The sequence below is a fragment of the Drosophila serrata genome, unplaced genomic scaffold (genome assembly GCF_035046125.1).
Source record: "Drosophila serrata isolate PLE 108 unplaced genomic scaffold, ASM3504612v1 contig_184, whole genome shotgun sequence".
NCBI lineage: Eukaryota > Metazoa > Arthropoda > Insecta > Diptera > Drosophilidae > Drosophila > Drosophila serrata.
This window is the reverse complement of record NW_028257082.1, coordinates 7,289,818-7,314,666: the sequence shown is the minus strand read 5'-3', so window position 1 is coordinate 7,314,666 and position 24,849 is coordinate 7,289,818. Positions and strand designations below refer to the sequence as shown.

At 40.7% G+C, this 24,849-nt stretch overlaps 2 protein-coding genes across 18 annotated transcripts in view; one reads left to right on the top strand and one right to left on the bottom strand.

The window, feature by feature from the left end:
- brp (ELKS/RAB6-interacting/CAST family member bruchpilot) overlaps positions 1–20,232 on the top strand; it is a 41,435-nt gene extending 21,203 nt beyond the window's left edge. For 2 of the 17 annotated variants that reach the window (XM_086828664.1, XM_086828672.1), the window contains 14 exons: positions 5,142–5,231; positions 5,309–5,545; positions 5,863–6,351; positions 7,808–7,846; positions 8,300–8,416; positions 10,867–11,049; positions 11,171–11,491; positions 11,883–12,071; positions 12,421–14,184; positions 14,602–14,853; positions 14,911–15,353; positions 15,436–15,570; positions 15,630–15,693; positions 15,756–20,232. In XM_086828664.1, coding sequence (XP_086684790.1) covers positions 5,142–5,231; positions 5,309–5,545; positions 5,863–6,351; positions 7,808–7,846; positions 8,300–8,416; positions 10,867–11,049; positions 11,171–11,491; positions 11,883–12,071; positions 12,421–14,184; positions 14,602–14,853; positions 14,911–15,353; positions 15,436–15,570; positions 15,630–15,693; positions 15,756–15,791 — 4,359 coding nt within the window. In that variant the 3' untranslated portion in view covers positions 15,792–20,232. Of the gene's footprint in view, positions 1–598; positions 2,027–5,141; positions 5,232–5,299; positions 5,546–5,862; positions 6,358–6,760; positions 6,794–7,807; positions 7,847–8,299; positions 8,417–10,866; positions 11,050–11,170; positions 11,492–11,882; positions 12,072–12,420; positions 14,185–14,601; positions 14,854–14,910; positions 15,354–15,435; positions 15,571–15,629; positions 15,694–15,755 lie in introns of all 17 variants that reach the window. The other 15 variants (XM_086828665.1, XM_086828673.1, XM_086828662.1 and 12 more) reach the window with 8 other exon arrangements.
- Positions 1–24,849, bottom strand: part of LOC110189235 (uncharacterized) — a 108,866-nt gene that overhangs the window by 72,962 nt on the left and 11,055 nt on the right. The window lies entirely within an intron of this gene.

Here is a 24,849-nt window from a genome sequence, read left to right as displayed (position 1 = left end):
TTAATAATGATAACAAGAACAAGAGCAGCAAAAAACAAAACCAAAGCTAATTATTTACGTTTTAAAATGGGGCCAGAATAGTTCGTAAGTGTTTCGGGCAAAAATCGCTTTCGCTATGTTAAATGTAATCCAATTCAAAAATACCTATATATATATATATATATAATATATATAATGTAACCTCTATATATATAGATAGCTAATGTTTGTTAAGCCACGATCATGATCACGCTCCACACGAAAAGCCAGAAACCAGAACCAGAACCAGAACCAGAAACAAAACTCAAACTTGAACTTAAACTTAAACCAGAAACAAAGCTAATACTTAAATTAAAACTTAAACTTAAACTGAAACTGAAACCAAAACTAATACCAAATCATGCTGTGAGCACATCGAAGCCGGAAAATCGAGTGAAAGTTAAAAGATAACAGATATATAACACCAGACCCAACAATAGCAAAACAGACCCAGAGAGCTCTCTAGACACCACAGAAACAGCCAAGTACCAAAGAACCAATAATACCAAACTAACCCAACCAGTCAGTCAGTCAGTCACAGCAGTTACAGCAACCACCATTTGAAATCGCCCCGTTTCAGATGTACAATAACTACTCGGGCATTGCCGGAACCAGCCCACCCTTGCCGGATATTATTGGTCAGTATTACGGACCAGGTCCCACGGTCCTGGGTCCCGGATCCCTGCCCTACGGCTCAGCGGCGGGCAACGGTTACGGCCCCGCCTACGATCTGTACGGACCCTCGACCTCAGCCACCGCCGGCGGCTATGGCGGCCTCTACGATCCCTTGTCCACCGCCCAGCTCTATGGGACGGGTCAGTGCCAGACCTCGCCAATACGCAGGAGACGCTATAGCATTGCCGGTCTGCCCTCGGCCACCATGTACAATGATGTCTATGGTTATCCAGCGCCACCGTTGCACCAGACCAGCTCCTCGAACATTGTGAATCTGCTGAACGAGGCCCACAAGTCGATATCGCGCAGCTCGCAGATCCTTAATCTCACGAATCAGGCTCGCCAGCTGGGACAGCTGGTGACGACGCCCCTGGGAGGTGTGGGAGGAATGGGCCTGGGCCGTGTCGTGTCCAGCTACCCGACGCTGCACCCGGGAGACACCTCGCCGCCGTACCTCAACGATAACCTGCTGCAGATGTCCCAGAGCTTCTCCTCGCAGCCGAACATGTACTTCCAGCCGGCGGCGCAGGCCCAGCAGGTCCTGCCCACGCAGCTGACGGCGGCCCAGAGTGCCGCTGCAGCGGCGGCGCGATTGCGGCCGGCATACTCGGTGACGAATCTGGTGTCCAGCTATCCCACCACAACGGGCTACGGGGCCTGCAAGTATGGTGGGGGCTATGGGGGTAATCCCTACCAGAGTGACCTGGGGGTTGCCGGCGGCTATGGGAATCCCCTGGCTCCCTTCCAGCAGCGTCAACTGTTGGCCCAATCGTTGCATGCCTCCAATCCCGCCATTTCGCAGTACTACCAAAGCCAGGTGCCCGGAGCAGGAGCTGCCGGTGCATTGGCCTATAACCTGCAGCAACAGTTCGCCGGGACGCAGCACTATGGAGGCAGTGCCCAAGGACCGCCGCTAGGACACTCGCACATCCAGGCATCGGTGCAGCAGCAGATGCATCCACAGTACCAGTACCATGTGCATCAGCATCAGAATCACCTGCAGACCCATCCATTGGCTTCGCTGGCCAATACGGCGGGACCCTTTGGCGGAACGTTGGCCAGCAGCGCCAGGGATTATGCTGAGGGACTGCATCATGGCCACACGCAGCATCAGCACCAGCATCAGCATCCGCATCAGCATCTGCATTCGCATCTGCACTCGCATCCGCATCACTCCTCGCATCACTCGCATCACACGGCATATCCGCACTCGCATACGCACCATCAGGGGGCGCAGGGTCCGCAGCCTCATCAAGCCCATCATCACCATCATCTGCCATACTCGAAACTAGACTTAGATTACCCGAAACTGCCGCAAGAGCATAAGCGACAAGTAAGTTTTAAATTTGACGTAGACACGCTATCCCTAGACTCCTAAAAAGAATCATCATAGTCCTCCCCGTCCCGAAAACTGAAAACTCAAAACTGAACTATAAAATCAGGAAAAAGCCCTGAGAAAGAAATTTGAATTAATTCGTAAAGTCCCCCCCATAACAACTCGACGTCATTGAAAACCATAAAGTCATCCTCTATATATATTAAATATACAAATATATATAACAATCAGAGATCGAATGAAACCCCATTGGAAGAAGATCTGGCCAACGGGCCGATCTGCATTTAACGCTTTCCTCTGCATCAACCAGTGAGCCCCATTGGCAGTGAACGGTTCTCGCTTAGGGAGAAAAGATAAGACACCAAGTATTATACATACAATATATATATATACAAGATATATGATAATAAATCGGAATACTCTTAGTAGAACTAGGCTAAGCAGCGGAGAGTGGAGGAAGGAGAACTATTGTTTCATGTGCCATTTTAAAGTAGCAAACAGTCAAAGCGAAACGAAACAAAAACCGAAAGAAACGAATGATATAAATAACGATATATATAACGATTAATGCTTTATCCTTGATTTCGATTTAGGTTCTTTGCATAGAGCACTCAGGGCAGAACTTTTCAGTGAAAAAATAGGACGGAAGAACGCCAATTGTTTGACTTTCTGTTTGTGGAAATTTGTAGAACCTTGCTCTTGACTCTCAAAAGTAAAAGACTGTATATAAAAAACTAAATGAGATTTACTCACAAGTTAAACAACAATTTATATATACACACACACACACAGGATAAGAAATAAACATTTACTTTAAACTTTGTGTGAAAGCAAGAAGCAAAAATAAACGAAGCTTGAAATTTATTAAATCAAAACCTATAGTGTAACTCGTACTTAGTATGAAAAATTCGATGACAACTTAGCCAATTGTTAGTGCAGCACAGACACACACACTCTATCTATCTGTAAGTGACTAAGTAACGAAGCCCCTGCATGGTCATAGTAACCGAGGGTCCTTTCCTATACCCAAGCAACCTACTAACTACCTAACTAACCTAATTAACCAGCAGCTCTAACCCAATTAAAACTTTTCCTATCTCTCTATCTCGTATTAGTGGGCATCATTTGTGTAGAACAATTGTTTAACTTAGGCCTAACTTTACTATTTATCTCCTCAGCCTCAGCCTCAGCCTCAGTCTTAGCATCCTTGTAAAGTTAGGTATCGATTAAGTTTCAAGTATCCCTGAAAGCCTTCCCCAGCAAAAGCAAATGCAAGAGTTATAAACTTATTAACTAGCGTGTGATTAGCAATGAAGGTCAATTATGAACGAAAACATTGAAATTTATATGTATGTGCAATCTAGAGCCGGATTATATAGATCGCATTAGATCGGTTGGATTAGTTTTTTGTGTGTCTGAGAGACAGCCAGCAAAGTGAAACGATGAAGCATTCAAAATGTGTCTATGCGAATATATAATATATATATTCGACTCAACTAGTGTTTGTATTTCGTATTCGAAGAAGCGCTTTATACACTCGATAGATATCGATCGATAAGTATACAAAATATTGAAAAGCTAATCCCCCCGAGTTGAGTTTTATTCTCTCTCTCTCTTTATTCTGAAGCCTAAAATCAATTTGATCATTTATTAGTATTATAAGAGGAATTCTTTTGAGTAGTGGACACTTCCAAGTCGGGCTATCGATTATATCTTGTTTATTTGTGCTTGAAAAAATCGAAATTATAATGCGTAGATGATATTTCTCAAAGAAAGTAAAAAAGAAAAATTCTTGTTAAAGTAGTGGTTAATATACATACAATATAGATGATTCCGTTTTGAAGTTGTGAATCCGGGAGTTACTTTCGTTTTTTTGAACCCTAGTTGTAGTTGGTAGTTTTTCCCCCCATAAAATATGCAGCAATCGCAAAACGGAAAATTGTGTTCATAGATAAAAACAAAAAACTCTTTTCAATTGTTTATATATACATACATATATATATAATGTGAGTGTAGTCGAGAGATAAAAGCTTATCACTAGCCAATTCGAAAGACAGCACTTCGGTGCTAGCGTGTGAATAGATAAGTAGATACAAAGATACAAAGATACTATTATCCACTAGCTTTTCCAACTTCTGTTCTTGTTGTTGCTCAGCCAAAGAAAAGAAGATCTACTTAGATTTCCCCCCCTTCGATTAGGTTTGATTTGTATAATCCCCCTTCTACAAGACGACGAACAGAACAAGAAACGAGGCATTTGAATATTGATATAAGATATACACACATTATACATAACTCTCTCTATATATATATATAAATATATACATACTTGTATTGTATTTGAATAATTATGGTTAATATTCTGATTATACGCATATACATTTATGGTCCCACGGGATGTACTATTTATACAATGATTTAACTGTAAACCTAATTAAGAACGCATTCAGACTTAATTCCGACAAGCAACAAAGAATATTCTCGAAAATCTGTTAAACTTAACTGTAAGCTGTAAGCATTATAAAATGGAAACTTTTCGAAAGCAAACAATAAAAAATTACATACGAAAACCGAACGTCCGAAAGTCGTTCATGAAAAGAAAATATATATGAAAAGAACTAAATATAATAGTTCACAAGCACACCCACCAAAATACACACAGGATAACACCCAACGAGGGCGGTTAGGATAACGAGTACCTGTACCAGTACCAGTACCAGTACCTGTACCTGTACCAGTACCTGTACCGATACGGGGAGGGGCCCAAAGACATTATCCCATTATCTCCACCACTTCTCAGTCATCTCCTCAACAAGGCGTAAGCTCGCTCTTCGCACCTCTAAATCGCTCATTTCCACACTCAGTTTGCCACAGCAGCAAGATACTCGTACTTCCTGTTGCGATAACCAAACAAACAAATAATAAGCAGACCAAGAAAACACACCAACAGTATCTGTAGTCCTGGCTAAGGATCTATCCCCGGCCCAGGCATTACCAGTGAGCCAAGCATATTCTGATCTAATTATCTTCTGTACTTGTTCGTTCCTTTCCAATCACCAACCATCACACCACCACCCACAACAACAACCCAACCTCCCATTCGACCATTCAGCTGGACGAATTCCGTCTTGAAATACAGAGAAGGGATCAAGAGATCCTGGCGATGGCGGCCAAAATGAAAACCCTCGAGGAGCAGCATCAGGTAAATGAATCCCCCCAGGCGTTGGGTCACCAAGTTTGTTGTTTGCACAGTAAAGTAATATCCATTAGGACTACCAGCGGCACATAGCGGTGCTCAAGGAGTCGCTATGTGCCAAAGAGGAGCACTACAACATGCTGCAGACGGATGTCGAGGAGATGCGGGCCCGCCTCGAGGAGAAGAATCGTCTCATCGAGAAGAAGACCCAGGGCACACTCCAAACCGTGCAGGAGCGGAATCGCCTCACCAGCGAACTGACCGAGATCAAGGACCACATGGACATCAAGGACCGCAAGATCAGTGTCCTCCAGCGCAAGGTTAGACTCCTTAAATCAACCCTTACACCTTGTTAGCAGCCAGAAAAACAAAGAGTTTCGTTTAATTTGATGGGTTAATAATGAGATTTTTAGTGGAAAAAATATATTAAAATATAGTTTATGCAATTTATAGTAAAATTCTACTCAGTATTTTAGTAATCTTTTAATCTTTAAAAAGTTTAGTTAATGTCTCAGATAAGGTTAAGAAAATAAAGTATTTCAAAAAGACTTTAAGAACTTGAAGAAAAACCCCCAACCAAAGGAAACTCTTCCTTTTCGATGCACCATCCTCAAGCCCTAATTTCTTCCCCCTGTAGATTGAAAACCTGGAGGATCTGCTCAAGGAGAAGGATAACCAGGTGGATATGGCACGGGCCCGTCTCTCCGCCATGCAAGCTCATCACAGCAGCTCCGAGGGTGCCTTGACCAGCCTGGAGGAGGCCATTGGCGATAAGGAGAAGCAAATGGCCCAGCTGAGAGATCAGCGTGATCGTGCCGAGCATGAGAAGCAGGAGGAGCGTGATCTCCATGAGCGTGAGGTGGCCGACTATAAGATCAAGCTCCGTGCCGCCGAAAGTGAGGTGGAGAAGCTACAGACGCGCCTGGAGCGGGCCGTGACCGAGCGGGAGCGACTCGAGATCAAGCTGGAGGCTTCGCAGAGCGAACTGGGCAAGTCCAAGGCCGAGCTGGAGAAGGCCACCTGTGAGATGGGTCGGAGCAGTGCCGACTGGGAGTCCACCAAGCAGAGGATTGCCCGCTTGGAGCTGGAGAACGAGCGGCTGAAACACGATTTGGAGCGTTCGCAGGTACTCGTGCATTATGACCAGTTTAACTCGCATATCCTAACAGATATATACCATGACATCAAGACCATAAATATAATCATAACTAACTTATCATCAATCTGTTCGTATGTATGTGTGTGGGCTGTGTATATATAATCAAGGGAACACCCACGCATACGTACATACTGCTATATCGATAATCAATGAACCCATTTTGCATAAACATACATACTATATGTGCTATCTGTATCCACATCAATATCTATATTTATATCTATATATCTATATCTATATCTGTATCTGAATATGTATTTACATGTACACATTACGCATCCCAACTACCCAACAACAACAATAATAATAACTACAACCAACAACCGACCTAAAAATAAAAATATTAAAAAACTCACCCAACATAAACCAAATATAGATGCAGCTAGATGAACAGACCACACTACACAAAGTAAGCCCAATAATCCAAATTCCAATCTTCCAATTACCAAAAACTAGATCAATTGCATAATATCGTAAATCGTAGTGTTTTGTAGACAATAACTTTGAATATCGTAAACATTTGAGTTTTCACAGAAGAGCAGCGATGGGTATTTTTAAATGATTTGTATATTGATAATTATACAAAGCGATATTGACAATATCATAAAGTTTAATATATATTAAAATTTAAAATAACAAAAATTTTAGCATTTCGAAAATCTCTTTTAGTTTGATATATCAACATTTAATATTAATATCGATTATAATATACAAAATCAATAAAGGAAAATAACTTCGAGAAGTAGTACTTAGGGTATTGAATGCTCTCCCTGACTCTTTGTTTATGCCCACCGCTGCTCTTGAATATCGTAATAGTATATTTGATCGTAAAGCGAAGTATTGTAATATCTAATTAAAAATCTTCCATTTTCTGATCTTAAGTAACTTGTAAAAGCAAACAACTCAAGTATTATAAATAGTTCTTTTCGTTAACATCAACCAAGACAAAATATCGAAACATCGAATTCCGCTATTATGCAAATCGCACCTTTTATATATCGTAAAACCCCACAACATATGTCTATATCGTATATCGTATATAACTCACATTAGCTACCCTAAAAAAATAACACCAAAACCCTATTTAAATTATCGCCATTCCATTATTTAGAGCCAGCAGCAGGCTGAAGTCTCACTTAGCAGCACTCAGCAGCACCTTCAACGATTTCAGATCCGATAAAGTCCTGACATATTGCGCACTTAGATACTTAGATACTTATACTTAGACAGGGATTAGCAGCCCTCACCTAGTTGGGTTCGTTTTGATTTAATCGGTGTGCAGAAAAAAAAACGGAGGTGTGAATAAGTTGAATTGATTGCCACCGAACATGCACACACATTCACCATCCACGAATCACACCTGAGGGCGTGACCTAAGATTAAGAGATATATATAAATATGTTCCGTATCCGTACTCTTGCAGAATGTACAAAAGTTAATGTTCGAAACGGGCAAGATATCGGTAAGTCGGCCAAGCCGCTGACCCAGCCTAAATCAGTCATTTTTCTCCCTACCCAGCGTAATATATATAGCCAGTCTATATAGATACAAATTACAAAAAGTAAAGCTCACGTCACGATAACCAGATCGAATGAATATATGTTATATAACTAGAGAACCAAGCGTCAAATGCACTCAAAAAGCACAAGCAAAAGTCAAAGTAAAAGTCTCATTGAATCATTCACAGCTTTATGAATTGGACAACAGCTCGCCTGCTGGACTCATTCGAGCACCATCATCATCATCATCATTATCCTTATCAGCATTATCCTTGTAAACAAACACACATCACTTCACACATTTGCTAATGCCTTGAATCGCTTTCGATTGTTGTTTCTTTGCACTTTGTTATCCTAAAAAACTCCTTCTGGCTGTGTTCATATCACTAATTTACCCGTTTCTCGTCCACGAATAGACGACGTTTGGCAGGACCACAATGACCACATCCCAGGAACTGGACCGGGCCCAGGAGCGGGCGGATAAGGCATCCGCCGAACTGCGACGCACTCAGGCCGAGCTGAGGGTCACCCAGGTATGGTCCACTTGAAGCCACATTTTGAATTGCGAATCGAGACAGCCATAAACATATTTATATATATCGATATGCGAATGCTCTTTTTAGTTAGCTATACATATACATATATATATAACATATATGAATATATAAATATGAACATTTGATGTATGAAATGAACTCTGCAAGTGCATTGCCCCGGCAAATGCCTACAATCTCTCTCTCTCTGTGTGTGTGTAAAATATATATCTTATATACTCGTTTCTCGGCGTGCGTGTGTGCCTTGTTGATGGACCCCGCGAAGAAGAGACTTTTCCGATTGACACTTTTCCCCCCCTGAACACACACACACACACACCTCGAACACCTGTTTCCGCTGCCACATGCTAAAGCCCACACAACCCGAGCACAACACACACACACACACCTTTAAAGTCCTGGCTCTAAGGACCTGAAGTTTATAAACTCGATTTGAGCTCTTTTTCAGTTCTATTGCTTCTTTCGTAAACTTTAATTTAACTTAAACTTTAACGTAAATGTAACTGTAACTTGTAATTTGTATATTGTCTTAGTAACTGTATGTAAATTGTAAAGAAACTTATATTTATGCAAAAAGCCACCGTTGAGACAATGTATACTAAAACCAAAACTCTATCCAAACCGTTGTGCTTACATTCATTCTCTATATATAGGGCGACTTTGAAAAACGTTTTGTGAGTAAAACCGCTTCCAAGCAATCAATCAATCAAACAAGTTTTTAGTAAAGCAACTTAATCGTAATTAAATTCGATTGCCAACTTGAACGAAAACCCAAAACAAAAAGTATTCCAAAACCAAACCAAAAAGCTAGTTGCAATCTGTCACTTGTTCAATTTAATGTAACTTGCATATTGCCTGTGAATATACTAACATTGCTGTCATAAAAGCATAAAAATACACACACATACATATACTATATATATATAACATACATAAACATTGTACATAAATTCATCATTTGACCTTGGTGAAGAAAAATCTGCCTAGAGCTTATCCGTCATAGTTCCGGTGTAATCCTCGATACGAAAAGCCTGCCCCAAAACCGGAAGCTAGCAAAGTATGACAAAGTATCCTGGAGCGTTTTGCCTTTGGACACACACAAACACACACCGCGTACACCCACACACTGTCAGTACGAGAAGGGAGGTCCTAGAGAAGGAAGCCAAAAAGAAAAGCGGAAACTGGCTTATGGCCCTAGTTAATTGACTTAACTGCGTTGTCACTTTCACTTTCACTCGCTCTCACACTCGCTCTCCCACACAAGCGCACACCATTACGCACACACACACACACACTTTGCCTTACTTTGCTCTCGCACCTTTCACTCTACTTTCCTTAATCAACACACGCTATTTTCACTCTTGGTCCTCCCAATTTTCCTCTTGCACTAATGAGCCATCTGTGGTTTGTCAACTTCATCCTGAACTCATCTGGAACCCAGTGTTTGCCAAGTCGTACTCCATTTCCATTTCCATTACCCAGTTCCTATCTTAAGCTCTTAAGGATTTTTGGGATTCAGTCTAAGATTTATTAGAATTCCTTAAATTTGTATAACTTTTATTAATCCCGAATGGAATTTTTGTGAGTTAATTAAAAGTTAAAGAAGAATTAGAAACCTTTTGGTAACTATAACTACATAAAACCTAGATACATTTTCAACTCATACATTCCTTGCATTAAATTGTATCTCAAAACTTTGCCAAGGAGCAAGGATAGATAACTATATGCTATTTAACAGGCACTTCACTTGCCTTATTATAATTTCAACGACAGATCCACCTTGGCCTTAGTAAGCCTGTTGTTTCATTCTAGCCTTCCTTGAACTGTTTTTGCCTTAATTTTTTTTCCCAGTTTTCCCTTAAATCCAAAGTTACCTGTTTATGAAAAATATATTTTATACACATTTTAATCAGTCTAGTATACCTAATACACCCCAAAAATCTTAAGCTAAAAAAAACCCAACCAACGAGTTCATTTCCTGTTCATTACTCTCACTTCCTGTGACCTCTCGCTCGCTCTCTATCTCTCTTCCTATCAAATGTCAGCTTCTTGCAGCATAAATCGCTCGCTATTCCTCTCTCTCTCTATCGCTATCTCGCTCGCTAGACGTTGTAATCGTGTTCGTAATCGTTATCGTAAATTAAGTATTACTTATTGTTATTTAGTATTTGTTGTTTGTCAACCTTAAACCTTTGATTTGTGTCTACTAATCGGTCAGACATCCAGTCAGTCAGTCAGTCGAATCAGTCATTTAAGAACCTAGTCCCCCATGATGGCCATGTAAATAATATCCGTTATCCAACATCCACTCTACCCCCCTCCGAAACAACAACATCATAAAACCATCGATCCAACAACGTTCGATCGATTGATAATGAAAACCAATCAACGAACCGGAAACGGAAACGGAAATGGAAATCGAAATACAGTCGGATGCTGAGCGGGCACGTGAAGAGGCCGCCGCCTTGCAGGAGAAGCTGGAGAAGAGCCAGGGCGAGGTGTATCGGCTCAAGGCGAAGCTGGAGAATGCCCAGGGCGAGCAGGAGAGTCTACGCCAGGAGCTGGAGAAGGCGCAGAGCGGCGTCTCGCGCATTCACGCCGATCGCGATCGGGTAGGCAAAACCGTTTAGCTATAGCTAAGCATCCAAATCCGTAACCCCTGAAGACCCCACCTAACCAACCCAACCACACCACTCTCTCACCCAAAAAACAAAACCACCATCCGTTGCACAGGCCTTCTCCGAGGTGGAAAAGATCAAGGAGGAGATGGAGCGCACGCAGGCGACGCTGGGCAAATCGCAGCTGCAGCACGAGAAGCTGCAGAACTCGCTGGACAAGGCCCAGAACGAGGTCGATCATCTGCAGGATAAGCTGGACAAGATGGGCACCGAGAACCGTCGCCTGGTGCTGGAGAAGGAGAAGCTCACCTATGACTATGACAACCTGCAGTCGCAGCTGGACAAGGCCCTGGGCCAGGCGGCCCGCATACAGAAGGAGCGCGAAACGCTCACCCTGGACACGGACCGCATTCGGGAGAAGCTGGAGAAGACGCAGGTATGCCCGGGTCCCATCCAAGCCCTCCGAAACCCACACCAAACCAAATGCAAACCCATCTTCGAAGTGACTAGCTAACCGATACCTACATATGTCTGTGACCGTAAACGTGTAAACTGTGTTGTGCTAACCAAATCCCCACCCCTGAGATACTATATAGACTAACTAACCAATAACAACTACTAAATATAAACATACCGAAGCCTCGCTTAGATCAATGTGACTGCTATTGCTTTACCCCCAAGCTCCCTAAAACCCTGCCTTGTATATATATTTAACTACTTAACCCTAACATATATCTCTACGTATGCGTAACTATCTTTCGACTGTCACACCTTACACCTCAAACACACACAACACACAAAAACACACTCAACTTTGGAAATCCCAGATGCAACTGGCGCGCATCCAGAAGGAGCGGGATCAGTTCTCCGATGAGCTGGAAACGCTCAAGGAGCGCTCCGAGTCCTCGAATACGCTCCTCATGAAGGCTGCCCGCGACAGGGAGGCAATGCAAACGGATCTGGAGGTCCTGAAGGAGCGCTATGAAAAATCCCACGCCATCCAGCAGAAACTCCAGGTAATTGACCCTCTTCCCCCACTAACTTTTAACAGTGATTCGTTCTTCTTCAGGTATCCCCCCTGGTAATCCCATTAAGAAACGAAACCCAAAACAATTGGCTATCAAACCCAAAAACCTTAACCCTTAACTCCCACTCTATATACTATATAATCCTTGACTTGTCTGTACTGCATATTGTTTCGAAAAAACAAAAAACAAAACAAAAACCGCATGAAAACTGAACTGAAGTACCAGTGAATTGGCTGTATATGTAAAAATCCGTAGCTTTCCCCACGCATCCCGCTGTCCACTGGCGTACATCCCCCTGTGACCTAATCCCCCTTCCCTTGTGCTAACTATCTTTCAGATGGAGCGTGATGATGCCGTCACCGAGGTGGAGATCCTCAAGGAGAAGCTGGACAAGGCCCTGTATGCCAGTCAGAAGTTGATCGACGAAAAGGACACCTCCAACAAGGAGTTCGAGAAGATGCTGGAGAAGTATGACCGAGCCCAGAACGAGATCTATCGGTTGCAGTCCCGCTGCGACACAGCCGAAGCTGATCGTGCTCGCCTGGAGGTGGAAGCGGAACGGTCTGGCCTGGCCGCCGGCAAGGCACGCGAGGATCTGCGCAAGCTGCAGGACGAGAGCACACGGCTGCAGGAGGCCTGCGATCGGGCGGCGCTCCAGCTGAGCCGCGCCAAGGAGTGCGAGGATAATGCGCGCAGCGAGCTGGAGCACAGTCGTGATCGCTTCGACAAACTGCAAACGGACATACGGCGGGCCCAGGGCGAGAAGGAGCACTTCCAGTCGGAGCTGGAACGGGTTACCTACGAACTGGAGCGGGCACATGCCGCACAAACCAAGGCGGCAGCCAGTGTGGAGGCCGCCAAGGAGGAGGCCGCCCACTATGCCGTGGAGCTGGAGAAGATGCGCGATCGGTACGAGAAGAGCCAGGTGGAGCTGCGCAAGCTCCAGGACACGGACACCTTTGGGCGGGAGACGCGACGCCTCAAGGAGGAGAACGAGCGGCTGCGCGAGAAGCTGGACAAGACGCTCATGGAGCTGGAGACGATCCGGGGCAAGTCGCAGTACGAGTCGGAGTCGTTCGAGAAGTACAAGGACAAGTACGAGAAGATCGAGAACGAGGTGCAGAACATGGAGTCGAAGCTGCACGAGACCAGCCTGCAGCTGGAGCTGTCCAAGGGCGAGGTGGCCAAGCTGCTGGCCAACCAGGACAAGCAGCGCTCCGAGCTGGAGCGGGCCCACATCGAGCGGGAGAAGGCACGGGACAAGCACGAGAAGCTGCTGAAGGAGGTCGATCGTTTGCGCCTGCAACAGTCCTCGGTGAGCCCCGGCGATCCGGTCCGAGCGTCGACGTCCTCCTCTTCCGCTCTGTCCGCTGGCGAGCGGCAGGAGATCGATCGGCTGCGCGACCGCCTCGAGAAGGCGCTGCAGTCGCGCGACGCCACCGAGCTGGAGGCCGGTCGCTTGGCCAAGGAACTGGAGAAGGCGCAAATGCATCTGGCCAAGCAGCAGGAGAACACCGAGTCCACGCGGATCGAGTTCGAGCGCATGGGCGCCGAGCTGGGACGCCTGCACGACCGCCTCGAGAAGGCCGAGGCCGAGCGCGAGGCACTGCGTCAAGCCAGCCGAAATGGTCCTGGCGGTGCCCCCCATCCGCAGCTGGAGAAGCATGTCCAGAAGCTCGAGTCCGATGTCAAGCAGCTGGCCATGGAGAGGGAGCAACTGGTGCTGCAGCTGGAGAAGAGCCAGGAGATTCTCATGAACTTCCAAAAGGAGCTGCAGAATGCCGAGGCGGAGTTGCAAAAGACACGCGAGGAGAATCGCAAGCTGAGGAATGGCCACCAAGTGCCACCCCAGCCAGCAGCACCCGCCGGAGCCTCTCCCGCCGAGATCCAGGCCATGCAGAAGGAGATCCAGGCACTGCAGCAAAAGCTCCAGGAATCGGAGCGGGCTCTGGCAGCTGCCGGTCCTCAGCAGGCTCAGGCTGCAGCGGCGGCCGGTGCGAGTCGCGAGGAGATCGAGCAATGGCGCAAGGTCATCGAGCAGGAGAAAGGACGTGCCGACATGGCCGACAAGGCAGCCCAGGAGATGCACAAGCGGATTCAGGTGAGAATGGAGGAGAAATGGATGCAGAAGTTCACAAAGAGATACGAAATATCACCAAAAATGATCACAAATGTTAATCTTTTATATATAACACAACATAATACTCTGATACTTTCTAAGTCACTAATTTTCACACATTTTTAATGCCAATGTAAGTAAGTATTTCACATTATAATTTTGTAGTTGTATGATTTCGTTAAGGTTAATTCAGGTTCAATTTACCTTTACTAATATTAAATTTAAAGGCTTGAAGCTTTCATTATTTATCATTATTTCAATTTATGAAAACACTTACACTTGTTCCAACTGTTACAGCTCTTTTGAAACTAATATTGGATCCAATAGAAACATTTTTATTGTAAAAGAAAACCTTTAATCAAGTTGATAGCTAACAATTCCCATTGTTCTTGGACATAGCTTATGGACCAACACATCAAGGACCAGCATGCCCAAATGCAGAAGATGCAGCAACAGATGCAACAGCAGCAGCAACAGGCAGCGCAGCAGCAGCAGCAGGCGGCACAGCAGCAACAAACGGCGGCAAGTGCTGGCGGAGCGGATGCCAAGGAACTGGAGAAGGTCAAGGGCGAGCTGCAGGCAGCCTGCACCGAGCGGGATCGCTTCCAGCAGCAACTAGAGCTCCTAGTTCAGGAGCTGGAAAAGAGCCAGGTGAGCTGGATGTGCATTTTTTCCTTCAACACAATATTCATTCGATTTCCCTACCAGATGTCCAACCAGGAGCAGGCCAAACAGCTTCAAACAGCGCAGCAACAAGTACAACAATTGCAGCAGCAGGTGCAACAGTTGCAGCAACAGATGCAACAATTGCAACAGGCAGCCAGTGCGGGAGCCGGTGCCACCGATGTGCAACGCCAGCAGCTGGAGCAGCAGCAAAAGCAGCTGGAGGAGGTTCGGAAGCAGATCGACAACCAGGCCAAGGCCACCGAGGGCGAGCGTAAGATCATCGACGAGCAGCGCAAGCAGATCGATGCCAAGCGCAAGGACATCGAGGATAAGGAGAAGAAAATGGCCGAATTCGATGTACAGTTGCGCAAGCGCAAGGAGCAAATGGACCAGCTGGAGAAATCACTCCAGACGCAAGGTGGCGGAGCGGCAGCAGCCGGGGAGCTCAACAAGAAGCTCATGGATACGCAGCGTCAACTGGAAGCGTAAGTATCTTGCGCAATTTTCTAAATTATATCAAAGTCATAGCAGATATATAACATTATTCGATATTTTCCCCAATTTCAGGTGCGTCAAGGAGCTGCAAAACACAAAGGAAGAGCACAAGAAGGCGGCAACCGAAACGGAACGCTTGCTGCAATTGGTACAAATGTCGCAGGAAGAGCAGAATGCCAAGGAGAAGACCATCATGGATTTGCAACAGTGAGTCCTTAATTGAACTTTAACCTAGGATATAAGCTAACCAAATATTGTCCTTGCAGAGCCTTAAAGATCGCTCAAGCCAAAGTCAAACAAGCACAAACGCAACAACAGCAGCAGCAGGATGTAAGTTTTCAAGGATATAAGAGATGAACCTAACTTAATTCGAATTACTTTCCCCTCTTTAGGCTGGTCCAGCTGGCTTCTTGAAGAGCTTTTTCTAAACAGTGCCCACAGAAACCTAAACACAGATTCAGATGCAAGTATGGCTAAGGGAATACACCTGTACTATTTACCTGCAGCGTTAATGGAAAAACCGAAAACACAGCATAAGAAAATTACCAAAAAAGCACTGTCTACTATTTTGTATACTACCGATGCCGATACCGATACCAAAAACCAATACCAACTATGCAGTATTTCTAAAAAACACACACGATATATACACAACAAAAACACTGAGACACACACACACATTGTAAATGACACCATGTAAATGCAAATTATTTGATATTTATGTGTATTGTGTAATTAGGTTTGCCGCTATACTCAAATTGTGGATGCATTTAAAAGTCAGCTGGTATAGCGTACTTTGTAAACTCTCTTAACTCTCTCTCTCTAAACTCAATCCTTTTTCAAACTCAAACTCAACTTAAAGTTTATCGTTAGACAACACAAAAACACAGACACACTCGCCTTGAGGTCCTTTCTATCCCCCATCCGTTAAGAGCTTTCTGTCCTTCACTTTCTCTCTGTCGGTCGAAGAAGACTACTTCCTGAGGCACAGCCATTAGCCATGACTATCGAGGAGAGGAGGCTAGGAGATGTAGTAACAGCATTAAAGTCGCATTAAAGTAGATAATGATCCGCTTTGGACCCAGAGTGCACTGTGTTATATAAGCTAGTCCCTGTTATAGTTAGTTAAACATGAGCATTCATCACTTCACACAACCAACACACAGTCACAACATACATACATGTACATAAAGCATTGGCATCCATCAGATACGGATACTACATATATGTAGAGCAATAAATGATACACCACAGATAATACAGATATGAAATATATATATATATATACATGTAAATTGTAGTTACATGCATTGCGATTATACCAATTATATTGCGTAGCCTTTAGCCGTGTACCAAAGAACTATCTACGAGTATATACATATACAGATCCATAATGAGAACGGAGCAAAGACACTACCTAACCATTCGTATCGCCTAGTATGGATATTACCGATTAAAAAATAAACTCCAGCATTAACTACAAACCAAAACGCAATCTCTATTTTAATTAGTTCAAATCTACACGATATCCCCACGTTCCTTAGCCCCTAATAACATACAGCATAGATCGAGTCCATTACGCAAGCTTTACCTATCTCAGCTGTGAATGCGAATAAGGAAGGAGTATTTATATATATTAGATCTATATACATATAGTCCGGGGTCCCCCTTGTAATCCTTTGCTTTTGATTTATAAACAGAATGAAGAGTGTTATTGTTAACTAACATATATGTACCCATATATATATATATTTACATAGCTATAGTAGCAAACGTTAGTGTTTCCGATTGATTTTGTTTATGTATAATTTACCTAGAATGAAATTTAAATGGAATATAGGAAAGAATACGTGAGATAGGGTAAGGAGTCATCACTGCCAGTGTAAGCAAGCATATTTGATAGAACGGAATTAGAGGCCTAGGGATTATCAATTCGATTATTGCATTATTTTCGACTTTCGGTTACCATATAGAGAAGCCCCAACACCACGAAGACATTCAGCAAAAAGATACGAAGCAAAAGACACAACACAATCATATCATAACAAGCCTATATCATAATCCCAGAACGAAGAAGAAGTAGAACCCAGAGGGAAGACTCTGCATAGCGCTTTAAATTAACCGCAGATCTTTCAGCACCTAATAAATCGATTATTAGATCGAATCGATAAAGTACTTGCCACCATTTCGATAATCGATTAACGACCAAGAAAATAACGATAGAGATGCATTCTTTATTTGCTTTGACTTTTAAGTTTTGCCATCCTTCGATTTGTATGTACATATGTTAGGGTACTCCTTTTCGTCCCCCCTTTCTCCCTGGCTCCCGCCAAAACAAAAAGAGATCCCCAAAAAGTTCCTATACCAGGAACATCGGATTTTTTTTACGGTGCAGAAGGGCAGAAATGAATGCGAGTTCGCGCGTCAAGTAATAATTAGTTACATCTTCGTGTTCGACAGAAGTGTACATAAGTGTCTAGTTGTGTAAGCATAAACGCAATTGTATTATATATGAAAGTTAACCTATATATACATATATATAATGATATAACGATATGAAATCAACCTATATGCAGACCATTGAGAACACGAGAACAATTAACTATCGACAAATCAAAACCGAACTAACTTCACCGTAGAACCAACACATCACTCTGGCTCCTGGGCTCCTGAGATATAAAAGACAAACACACGTTGACAATACAACCACCCACAAGGACACACCACGAAACTTACACACTCTCAGATACAGTTACAGATACAGATACACTCACGATCTCAGTCAGATACAGTTTCAGATGGATCAACAAGGTAGATGGTACATTTTTTACAAAAACAAATTGCTTTATTGGAAGCCAACATATCTGAGGCGAAAGAAGTGCTAGATATCCGATATCCATAGCATCCACAAATTTTTGAAAAAGCGATTTCCTAACGCTGCGAGTTCCACTTTGGTCACCCAGTCACTTTCACTTTCACTCTCGATCTCGAGTTATATAAAAGATGAAAGAAACGTTTGCCTTTAACTATTTAACATAACTTAACTTGACTTAACTAAACTTAACTTAACTTAACTAAACTTAACTTACCACGTATCGTATGGTTAGCCTAGATAGTCTCAATTACAGCAGCAGCAGCAGTAACGAACAAAATCTGAGAATAAGAACATGAACTAACGGTGTACTATCTAATACTTATAGTATTTGCCGTAAAGACACTTTAATCATATTATCCCCGCCGTCGTGTACCCTACTTACAAATACAAAAAAAAACTAAAACAAAAACAAAAACTAAAAATAAAATAAAAAAACAAAAACTAAATAATAAAATTAAAACAAAATACGAAACTAAAGGATAGCCAGGAAAGCTTTGTCGACTTTTTCTATACAATCTAGCAAAAAGAAAAAAAAAACAAATACAAAACGAAAGCAAACCCAAAAGTCTCGAATAATGTAATTTAGCAAATTGTAAACTCAATATAGGCACACACTCAAACACACACCCTAACAGATATCAGGCAAGAAAACATAATAAAGCGATCCCGGGCAAGGCCACTAAATGAATTTATATGGGAAAGTAACGATCACAAGTCGACAATTACCTATCGATAATGCAAGCGATTAATTAATTAGCCCCCCATTGTGTACTTCTCTGTACATAGACCTATATATATATAAATATAAATATAAATATATAAATATTTATGACTAGAGCAAAGCATACGATAGATGAATATAGAATATATACATGAATATAATATAAAAAAGCGAGCGCAAATTATATAGATACGACATATTACACACAGCATCATCCATCAGAGCCGAAGATCGTAGTCAAAGCAAAAACTTGGATAGAGAGGAAGAGGCAGAACAGAACAGTGGGAATCCCTCTAGCAAAGAAAACATATATAAATCCATAACTGAACTACCCAAAACAGATAATGAAAACCGCAGAGAAGGACAACATCAATTTCGTGTAAACATTTTTTTAAAAACAAGTTTGGTGATCTACGATATTGGTAATAATTATTGATAAATAAAATAAAATAAAGTAAAATAAAAAGAATATATATATATACATATATTATACAAATATATGAAGTAAAGCCCAGTACTCAGATCGATCAAAGCGTTTGGAAAACTAAAAATATCGACACAGTGTGGCCATTCAATAGACAGACACAAATCACCGATAGTTGAACGGGCACACTATGCCATCCTTCTCGTCCTTCGTCTTGGTTCTCGAACCCCACAAGGAAATTTTGTCGATCTGAGTACTGGACTTTAAGGAGGAGTAGAAAAAGTAATGTGAACGGAAACAAGGGGGAGGCATACACATAAAGTACGAGTAAATATTTATTATATAATGTTTTTTAAGTAACTTATAGTAAGCCATTATATATACACACATATATATATACATACATATATATATATATATATATAAATTATACATATATGGAACTACATAAGTTTACAAGGTATATGACAACAAATTATAAATCAACCACAAAGAACAACAAAAACAAAGAGCAACATAAACGGTAAACAAAAAACAAGAAAGCAACCGCAGCAACTAAACAAAGTGAAAAAAATTGATTAGAGGAGAGGTGGGAAAATATATAATAATAATTATAATAATAATAATAATAATAATAATAATAATAATAATAATAATAATATTAATAATAATAATAATAAAGTAAATAAATTTATTATATACATACATACATAGAAGAATATTACAAAAAAAAGAATGGGTGAGGAAAGTAAAGCGAGATGAAAATGATTATTTGAAACATGTTCATTATATAAATGTCATTACAAATGTTCTTCAAAACTGCCTACCAATAAAATATATTTCAAATAATATCAACCAGTTTTGCAATTTAAATGATTTTACGGGATTACTTTACTTGATTTCCATAGATTTTAATTTTCCCTGTAGGGTATTATAATGTTAGTCAAAACCTTTTTTTATTTATTTTTAATTTAAAATTTGTAATTCAGATTTATTAACCTAATAAAATCTAAAATGAGAATGCCTTCTAAATTAAATTAATGCGTTTAGATTTAGTTATGAGTTTTTAAAATTTTCACTTGCCCCAACAAATTGTCACTTAAAAATATTGGTAAATATCAATTTACAAAATGGAAGTATTTTAAGCCACAAAGGTATATAAATTTTGATTTTCCGAAGTTAGTTTCCCTGTTGGTTTTTATTTTAAATTTATAAATTCAATAATAAATTTCATAAGGTTGGAATCAAGTATTTAATGCATTTACATCGCCTGCATGTTTTTGTCAACAAACTATACAAATTGTAACAACAAACTATTTACAATCCTCCTCGTTAAATTACTTTTTTTGTTATATCAAATTATTTGAAATTTCCGCCGTATGTTAGGCCTTGCCGTATCGCTTATTATGCTGCTACAGCGCCATCCAGTGGCTCACCTTGGAACTAACGAGATAACTTTTATTTGTAAGCCACCAGGTGTCGCTGTATGAACAATAATAATTACATTCATTCTACATTTATACATGTAGAAAAAAGTTAATATAGCTTATAATTTTTATAAATATATCAAAATCAAAGTTAATCTAGCTTATTTTTCTCATTTTAATACTAAAAATAGAAGGCTAAATTAAGTATAAATATTTAAAAATATAAATACTACTGTGAAAATATCTTTTAGTCTCTCATGTCTCTATAAAATCTCTCAAATCTGTGTAAAAAACCCACTTCCGGGTATTACAGGTTGTTTATAAAGGTAATTATCAGGCTATAAAGGTGGACAACAATTGATTTCTTTTTAAGTATCAATTTAGTATAAATTCCTAGCTTATCAAGTGTTTTTTGAACTTACGTTCCTATTATTAAAAATAATACAAGATATAGAAAATGTGGTCAAGTTTTTTTAACTCAAAGGAAATGCCAAAAAAGGTAACAGGAAATCTATTTAAAAGGAGTGTTTATTACTCTCTATCTGAAGCTGAAATAAAAATAAACTGAAAGAATATAAAGGCCTTCTTTTAAATAAATAAAATGTTATATTAAAAGCTTAAGTTTAACAAAAGTAAAAAACAAGACTTATTTCAAAGTTGTAATATCTCAAGAAAATAGAAAATAGTATAACTAACTTTTACCTAAAAAGCCACTCAACCTACATATATCCTGCATAACTTTCAAAAAATCATTTTTGTACTGCTAAAAACCAAAGTCCGAGCAACTTTTTGAGCCCGGAGAAGAAGTCCAAAGTGTTTAACATTCTTTGGGGGCTAAGAAATACTTAGAATTTTGCTGGCAAAAATTTAATCAGCCCTGGCAAAAGAGAAAAAACATTCATTACGACTCCCGGGCTTGATTTCTTTTATTTATTTTATCAGCAATATATACATATGTATATGTATATATATATATATATATATATATATATATATATATATATATATATATATATATATATACGTGTAAATATATATATTTGCCCCAAAAACTCAGTTTTATGAGCCCGCAGTTAGTGGCTTGGAGCGGGGATTTTTATGGGGTGCGTTGGTGGCGCCTTTTATGGGTGGCAACTGGAGCAGCAGGAGCAGTGACAGCTGCCCTATAAAATATTAAAAGTCACACACACACACCCCGGCACACACACAGACACCCACACCCACCCAGAGACCCCATGGTCTGCAGAAACAGAACCTCGTGTGATGTAATCCATATTGCTGGAGCCATGTAACGGCAGCAAGGCTGCTATAAATGTATATATGGAACGAGGCTATATATACCAGGCTTCAATATATAAATACATATATTTGGAGCCACCTACAATTGGATTACTCTTTCTCTCTCTTTCTCTCTCTCTTTCCCGGCAGCTAGGAAAAAAGGAAAAGCTGGAAAAGCTGGTCATAGCTGGGAGGGAAAGCTCCTTGGGGCGCCACACCCCATCCCCCAACCTCGATGTCAGCGCATGTGCCGCCTCTCGCTGTCAGCGTCGTTGCCTCTTTTATCGATTGACCCAATTTGCGGGTATATATATTTATATATATATATGTATGTTGTTGCTGTAGTTGGACGGTTTTTTATCTCACTCCCCTCCTTACACCCCGCCCACCCAGCACCCTCTGGGAGCACCGAAAATGCCTCCCACTAAATTGCGCCATTTGGTGTATGTACATACCACCCCCACATCCAACCCCGCACATTCGCACATTCCAATGCTTTTCCTTGTCCTTTCAACGTCCTTTCCACACGGGAAAAATGTCCTCCAAGCATTCGAGAGCTTTGCTATTTTTGGTTTTAGGAAATTAAACATAGTTTTTGGAGTCCAAAAATGGGTAAAATTAAGTAGAACTAGTGCTAAGTATTACATTTTTAAAAATTATGAAAAAATGAAGATTTAAAGCGGAAATTATATTATTTTATAGGAAAAGGGTTTTAATAAAAACAACAGTATACATTTATTTATTTACTGATTAGAAAGTCTATCTCTCCATTGCAAAATTACCTTTTTCTTTTTTATTTAAGTTTCTGTCACGAAGCTTAAGTTAAAAAAAAAATATAAACTTTCACTGAAACGTTTTTATACTAATAAAAAGGATTTTAAATGTATTTAGAAGCTAAAAACACAGTGAAGGAATCATTTCCTACCCCATAAATCAAATATATTCTTGATCAGCATCAAAAGCCGAATAAATCTAGCCATCTCCGACATGAAAAACAAATTTTCAAAAACGTTCAATTTTTTAAAAAAAGGAAAGGGGTTACATCAATTAAAATTTTTCAAAATATTATATCTAGTACGCAGATTTATAAACCTAATGAAACCTAGAACAGAACAGCTTTCCAAATTGAAATGACTTAAAAAAATTGGAATATCATAGGTTTTATTGAGGAAATAAGAAATCAAAAAAGGTTGTAATTGGCATATAAAAACCTTTTCATAAGTCTGTTTTAACCTTAATCATCAGGCAAAATTTATAAAGTTTGCAGTATATAAACTTACTACAATTTGTAACTAATAGATAATTATCTAATATATTCTAAAGTATGGGTTTTAATTAGATCTTTTAACTGTACGATAAAACATAGATTTCTTGATGGTTTCCTTTATAATAATCTTACCTAATTATCCACTTTAAAAAATGCTTTAAGGAAAGATCTAAATACCCAGAAATGTATGGGTATATTTACTTTTTAAAAGTGCCTTTACTCTAGATAAAAAGTATATAACAAACAACAAACACCCCCTAAAAGGGCCCTAGCTCGATTTATTATCTCAGCCAGCAACAACCGCCAGCTATCTATCTACAATTTGTAGATAGATATATGTATCTACAGACCAGAACTCCATGGAAGATAAACAAGAAGAACGATTGCCCATTGCAGCGTTTTGGCCTAGAAACCAAAGGGGGAAAAAAAGAGAAAACAAAGAACAAAGAATGAAGAACTGAGCAAATAGTAAACTTTTGATCAGGCCAAAAAGAAACAGAGAGCAGAGAATGGAGAATGGAGAACGAAAAACCAAAGAAACCAGAAAACCAGAAAAAGAGAAGAAAAAACAACAAACAACACAGAAAAACCAGAAAACGCTGGCAACACAAAGAGCTTGTTTGATTATGCTGGCCAAGCATAAAAAACCGTCTCTATGTACGGGCGCCATAGACATATGTACGACCCACAGTACATACACACACGACACGTGTAATTGACCTACTTTCCCCACTCGAAAAAGCAAAGGCAACAGCCACATCACACCAGGCAGTAGCAGTAGCAGCACCAGCTGTATCTGTATCTGTATCTGTGCGAGTAGCTTGTCCAGCAAACCGAAATGCCTTGGAAAAAGCTTGAAAAAAATGCAGATAAGATAATCAAAACCCAGAGAAATTACTCACAAATTTAGAACCTATAGTTGCGGCCAAGAACTAACCCACTTGATAGGTCTTGTAATGAGCCAGAATTCGTGAAATTCAACAAAAACCCCAAAAAGTATCTAACAGATACAAAGTGTACAAAGGCAAGCTTTTGCAGCTAAGCAAAACAGGCAAAGCTCAGCAATACGCTTTCGCTGGCTGAAAGCAACAAATAAAAAATAGTTTGTCGCTTTGCAGCTGAGAAATACACACAGATACATACATACATATACACAATATACACCAGCTTGTTGCCAGCGACCTATTTACTACTTGGCAGCGCACTCGTATCCATCAGATACATGCACAGAACAATTGCTTTGCTTGAAAACGCTTGAAAATGAAACAAAAAAAAAGGCAGAGAAGATACCCCTTTTACATGACGATGAGAGATCTATTGGAATGCGCTCGCTGGCACAAATCTCTGAAAGAATTGCAACGAAAATGGGCGTTAAAACAAGGGAAAATCAAAAGGGGTGTAAATAGGGGAAAATGGGAAAAATACAGAACCCCCTGGGCCTGGGTGGGTTGGAGAATACAAATATGTATATATAAAACCCAATGGCAATTATAT